We start from the raw sequence: 6828 nt of genomic DNA, 5'->3' as shown, positions 1-6828 counted from the left end.
TGGTTGTAGGAGTTCGACGGGTGACAAGGTGTCAGCCTTAACGCTTTGGCATACTTGGCAAAAAGCAATATATTCCTTCACTGTTTTATACATGGTAGGCCAATAAAATTGCTAAGCTAATTTTTTATATATGCGAAGTACACCCGAATGGCCTGCTCAGGTGGAATCATGAAACTCTTGCAATAATTGTTAGACGACATCTGAATAGGGAGGAAGGACGACCCGATTATGAAAATAAACCAAATTATTATGTCATATGTAATGACTGTCTGGTTTGTCTTGTGCTTGCTGGCGGAGTCTTTGCATGTAAGGATGGGTTTTAGTTTCAGTCTTGATGGTGTCCCATCTATGAGCTCGAGCAACGGTGAGAGCATCAAGGCTTGGGCTACCTAATATGCATGATAAGGCATCAGCTACATGGTTTTCCTTGCCTGGTGTATATGTGATTTCATAGTCATAGCCAAGCAATTTAGAAACCCATTTTTCTTGTTTCGGTGTCGCAATGCATTGTTCGAGTAGGTACTTGAAGCTCTAGTGGTTTGTTTTAATGTAAAACTTTCAGCCCAGCAGGTAAGGTCTCCAAGTTTGTATTGCTTGGATGATTGCTAGCATCTCCTTAGCGTAGATGGACTAAGACCGTTTAGTGGTTTCTAATGCTCTACTCATGAAGGCAATAGGTTTCCCTTGTTGAGTCAGAACTGCCCCTATGCCATCATCGAATGCATCTGCTTCAATGATAAAAGGTTTATTGAAGTTTGGCATGGCTAGTATTGGAGTTGTAGTCATGACTTGTTTAAGATTCTGAAATGCATGTTCCGTTTCATCCGTCCACCTGAATTGCCCCTTTTTTAAGAGATTAGTGAGAGGTCGAGCGATGACACTGTAATTACAAACGAACTTCCAATAGTAACCTGTAAGGCCTAAAAATCCACATAACTCAAAGACATTAGTAGGCCTAGGGCAATTCAGCATAACTTATATTTTACTTTGATATACTTTAACTTCTTGTGGAGTCACAATATGGCCCAAGTATTCCAACTCTTGTTGACCAAAAACGCACTTACTCAATTTAATATAAAACTGATGCTGCCTTAATATTTCGCAAGCTTTCTGAACATGTTCAAGGTGCAGATTCCAATTGGGCTATATATTAAAATGTCATTAAAGAAAACTAGTACAAATTTTCAAATATAAGGACGAAATATGGAATTCATAACTGCTTGGAAGGTAGATGGGGCATTGCAAAGTCCGAAAGGCATAGCTAAATATTCATAATGACCATTGTGAGTACGGAACGCTGTTTTGTGGATATGTGGAGGATGAATTCGTACCTAATGGAATCCCGCTGGTAAATCAAGTTTGGTGAAATAGGAAGCCCCATGAAGTTCATCAAGCATATCATCCATAGTAAGAATAGGGAATCAATCCTTGATGGTCACTTCATTAAGTGCTCGATAGTCCGTGCAAAATCGCTATGTCCCATCTTTTTTTTTTACCAATAAGACCGGGGATGAAAAAAGACTAGTACTAGGTCGTATGAGTCCCAACTGTAACATGTCTTAAACCTGTTTTTCAATTCTAGCCTTCTGAAAGTAAGCATACCTATATGGTCTTACATTAATGGGTTCGGTCCCTTCTTTCAGGTTGATGTGATGATCTACTACTCGAATAGGTGGTAATTGCTTAGGCTCCTGAAATATGTCTTCAAATGCTTGCAATAATTGTTGCATTTCGGGATGAATTTGTGGCGATAATGGTTGTGTTGTGGCTTGAAAACACAAGGCAAATACTGAGCTCCTATGACAAATGTCTTTGGAGATGGCTTTCATGGAGATAGACTGGATCGTTTGGTTGTTGATGCCATGCAATATGTGAGTTTGATTTCCCAATGTGAATTCCATGGTTAATTGTTTCCAATTGCATGAAACAATACCCAATTGCTCCAGCCAGTGGATACCTAACACCAAATCCAATCCACTTAATGGTAAAGCATAAAAGGTAAGGACAAAAGGAATGCCCTGAATTAAAACAGAAACATTTTTGAAGCGCCCTTGACATTTTAATGGTTCTCCATTTGCCACCTTTACATTGAAAGGCCTTGTAGGAATGACTGACAATTGTAACACATTGGCCATTTTCTCATTAATGAAATTATAGGTAGAGTCGCTATCAATAAGCACAACCAATTCATGGTGTCCAATATTTGCGATCACCTGCATGGTCTGAAAGGTAGACCAACTCGAGAGAGCATGAAGAGATATTTCGGGCTGAGCATCCAAATTTGCTTCATCATCCAAATGATCATCACCACCTTCTAGCAAAAGAAGTTGAGGGTTGCGACACTTGTGGCCTGGTGCAAACTTTTCATCACAATTAAAGCAAAGCCCTTGTGCTCGTCGTTTCTACATATCCTCCTAAGTCAATCGTTTGATTGAAGTTGATGGTTTGATTAGTGTTGAGGAAGACGAGTCAGCTAGTGCTCGAGCAAATGGCTTATTGAATCGACGCTGGCGGTTAACTTGTCATCCTTCATTCGAGCAAGACTGATTGCTTCCTTCAAGGATTTCAGTTTGAACATCTGAATTCCTTTAGCTATCTCAGCCTTGAGTCTGCCCATAAATGTTCTAGCCAATGCCTTTTGTGTCCAACCTTGCACCCGATTTCCTAACCTCTCAAATTCTTTCTGGTATTCGTGTAAGGAGCCGACTTGTCTTATTTTTGACAAAGCTTTATCAAAGTCGTCACAATTGGTGGGACCTAACCGAGCCCATAATTCTTCAATGAATAGTTCCCACGTTACTTCTTTACCTTCTTCTGTGTAATCCCGACGTAGCCATTGCCACCATTGATTTGCTTCCCCCTCTAGATGGAAGGAAGCCAATGACACTTTCTGTGTTTCTTGGGTGCCTTGATATTCAAAGAATTGGTCCACTCTGGTGAACCATTCGATAGGGTCGTCACCAGAGAATCTGGGAAAGTCGAGTTTGGCTAATTTTGAGGAGACTAAGGGTCGCCCACCTTCATTGGTGTCCCAAGTTCCCTCTCTTGTCTCATGAAAACGGCCACTGGAAGAGTTCCCACGACGACCATTGGTGTTTTTGGTGGGTGTTTCTTGCTTAGAAAGTAGGACTTCAGACATCTTACTAATGGCATCCTCCAACTTGTGCAACTGATTAGCGACGCTAAGTTCCAAATGGGAAAAACTATCTTGCAGTCTATCGAGTCCTGCTTCGAGGTGTTCGATCCGCTCTTTATTCGTAGCCATGGTGCCAAGCTCTGATACCAATGTTAGGTCCCAATCAAAGCTTAATAAAATAGAGTTTAGCTTAAGGTGAGAACAACCCAAAATATTATTTTGAAAAATCAAGTTGCGAGTACATCTGCTAAAAGGAGTTTAAATAAAAAAAAGAACATAACAACTTTTCCCACTACCTGAATTATTTCCCTAAGTATTAGGACCCTAACTGCTATTTAGCGGAATTATTAAAAAAATTGCTAGACCCCACTACTTCTCCTACTACTGAAGTGCGTTTCTGTGCATGTTGCATGGCAACCACTGGACCCTACTACTTTACCCACTACTGAAGTGCGTTTTTTTGTGCATGTTGCATGGCTCATGCAACACATCACGTCGTGTAATCCGCGGCCGAATATTTTAGATTTTTCTGTGGCATTCGCACAGACCTTCTAAGTTTATCAACTTGTGATTACCCTTTAATCACTTTATTAAATAGTTTAAGAATTTAATCTTCATATGTCACCCATTTTATGAGAAACTTTTGTGAAATCCAATCACACATCAATAATAAGCAGATAGAGAGAAGGGCATCTTGCTTACAGAAGACATGGCACCAAACGCCCATGGTATCCTCCCTTCTCCTATAAATCCAATTACAACTAGCCTTCCAATTTACGACACTTTGCATTCACTAAGTCAATACTCTCACCAATTAATTCTTTCATATGGTATATTTGTTTTCATATGGGCGGATTCTATCCTAGCCGGATTAAATTCATAATATCTTACTTATGTTTGAATTTAAATTTGTTCAAACTCATTTGAAGTGTCATTAGAAAGTTATTGATGAGATGAATAATATTATCGGATAATTAAACAGTATCATCAATAAGATAAATAGTATTATCGAATAAAGTTTTTACTCATGATTGATTTATTGAAGCCAAACGATGAAGTAAGTCAATTCAACTCAAATCAAATTCACCCTTGTTCTTTTAAACAATACAAAAATATCAATTTAATGAATGTATTCATTCCTGAAGATTATGTTTTTTTTTTTTTTTCTAAATAATTAGAAATTTTTGTCTGGATTGATTGATCAATAAACTCAAAACATAATAACTAAACTCACAATTACTGTACTAAATAAGTTAGGATTCTAAGAACCTAAAGACTCAAAACTAAGGTTTCCCCCTAGAAGGCCTGAGTTAGAGCCTGAAGAGAGTGTTACACTAGGGAGAAGTGAAAATAAAGCGGCTGCCATAATCAGGTAACATAAAGAATATTACTTGAGAAGGAGAAGTCCCAATCTCTAAATTTCCGCCGGCTAGAAAGTGATTTTTTGGTGTCTGGTTGCCTAGGTGAAAATGTAGTCTTTAGTTGCATGTCATCAGCCTGATATAATTGACCGCCCCCTGGACTTAGATGAGCTATATGGTTGCCCTTTTATCTTCCTAAATTAATGTAGCAAAATTAATCACCCACAGATTTACGTTTACGTGGTTTGACTTGCATTTTTTTTTAATATACGAATTTAAGATATAGATGTATACAGTGACGTCATCTTATAATTTAATATTTTTAATTAAAAATAAAATAATATTTAATAATATATTTTGTTTTGTTTTAATGCAAAACTATACATATAATTTTATTCCTCTATGGCTTCGCTCCGTTGACCCCTCAACGCTGGTCTGACCAATCCTAGGAAGTTGTCCTTGCATATATAGTTAGAGTACTTGGGTTTGCCTAATGAATGGTGGATTTCATCAAACCATATGCATTTTTATGTTGGTGTAATTTAAATTTTATATTTAACAATTAATTATTATTTTGAATATTTATTTAAATAGTTTGATTCAATTATCAACCAATCAATTATATGATAACGAATTATCTGAATACTCAATTGAATATTCGAAACTAGATTTACTTTTTTTTTTTCAATATGTTGTAGTTTATTAGTCATATCGACATATGTAAACGAAGGAAGAAAAATAAGAAACAAATACATAAAATTGATTTTCCTTACAAGAACAAATGGATAATTCATCATCTTATTAGATAAAAAAGAGAAAAATACAGTATCTTGATTAGGGTTTAGTTATTATAGAAAATCCTTACAGTATTTATATATTTAGTGAGAATGTTTCCATTTCTTCCAATGGGGTTTCGGCGAGAAGATGATCACTGGTCTCATCAGAAACCAAGTTAACAAGAAAATCGAAGATATCAGTAGCCATAACAGCCGAAGCAACATCTTCTTTGTGAAGTGTCCTTCTCTTTCCTTGCATGGTCACCATCCAAGACCTTTTTGTCAGCTCTTGAATGAAAAGCTCACAAGCCTTGGAGAACACAATCGGCGCCTCCCCAGAAATCATCTTCACATCATCGCCTGAGTTCTTCATGATCTTCTTGATCCTCGCCAGGGGCAATGAGTGAGGCCCCAGTCTCCCTGACAGACTTGCAGAGACTAAGCCTGAATATGCTCCAGCTTGCCTCATGCTAATGTGGCCTCTTTGAGGATGAGAGATGTGAAGTTTTGAGAATATATATAGTGGAGATTGGTGGGTGAAGAAGATACATGTAGAGATTGGTGGGTGTGAAGTTAATTCAAGAGAGAAAAGTGTATGTGAAAAAAGTAGGAAGTCGGTGCCGGCCAAGAGCCTGCTAATTAATGATAATTAGGCCGGCTAAAATCCAATTAAAAATCTCAATTACTATCTTAATTTCAGCCATTTCAGCGACTGGCTGCATGCAGTAATAAGTTCTTTTGAGACTGGGATGATTTTTCATAACCGATATACCCTGATATCTACTAAGGTGATATATGTGTAGAGTTTACATGAAAGTGTCCTGGGAAGAACGAGAGTCCTCGAGGGTAATGCTAGATTTTATGGGAATCTCGTCACCAAACCTTTGGATGAAACTAATCTAATTTTAGTATATACTTTCTTATGTTATTTAAAATCATAATGTTATCCCAATAAGAAGACTGAAAAGATAAGCCTTGTGATCGTTTTTTAGTCAAAATGTTTTATTGTCTTTCAACGTCATGTTGAAATGTAACAGTGTCGAATCGTTGACATTGTGCTGGGGAAAATCAATAAGGACAAATTAATACTTTTTGGCATCTAATATTATTAAAGCAAACGAACAATCAAACTGTCCAAAATAAGGGTTCGTTTGGGATTTGGTCTAACTTTCATGCATTATATAATTTGGATTTAGGTCATTGGTTCAATTAATGAATGTTGATTATGTACCCATTAGGTATAAGGTTGGAATCGATTCAAATCAATTCCAAAGGAAAATCAATTTAAGATTGATTTGAATTTTAAAAAGTTAAGTCAAGATTGACATACTAAGTAGGATTGAAATTGATAGTCGAGTTGAACCCGAACATGAGATAACTCAAGTTCAGTTCGAATACTAAATGACTAGATTTGAGTTTGAATTCATTTATACTAGTCAGAGATATTGTTGGAGGTCTTCAATAGAATGAATAATATTATTAATAGGATAAATATTATTATTAATATGATGAATATATAGTATCACCGAAGGGGGATTCATGTTGAACTACCGAA

At 36.9% G+C, this 6828-nt stretch overlaps 1 protein-coding gene across 1 annotated transcript; it reads right to left on the bottom strand.

Annotated features, from left to right (window-relative positions):
• Window positions 1-5279: 5279 nt before the first annotated feature.
• LOC123204871 (nuclear transcription factor Y subunit C-9-like) lies at window positions 5280-5801 on the bottom strand. The gene has a single exon (XM_044621675.1). The coding sequence runs from the start codon at window positions 5740-5742 to the stop codon at window positions 5368-5370; it is 375 nt and encodes a 124-aa protein (XP_044477610.1). The 5' UTR covers window positions 5743-5801; the 3' UTR covers window positions 5280-5367.
• Window positions 5802-6828: the final 1027 nt, after the last annotated feature.

Source organism: Mangifera indica, chromosome 20 (assembly GCF_011075055.1).
Source record: "Mangifera indica cultivar Alphonso chromosome 20, CATAS_Mindica_2.1, whole genome shotgun sequence".
NCBI lineage: Eukaryota > Viridiplantae > Streptophyta > Magnoliopsida > Sapindales > Anacardiaceae > Mangifera > Mangifera indica.
Note: the sequence above shows the minus strand (reverse complement) of the source record. Positions and strands in the feature narration are given on the sequence as shown.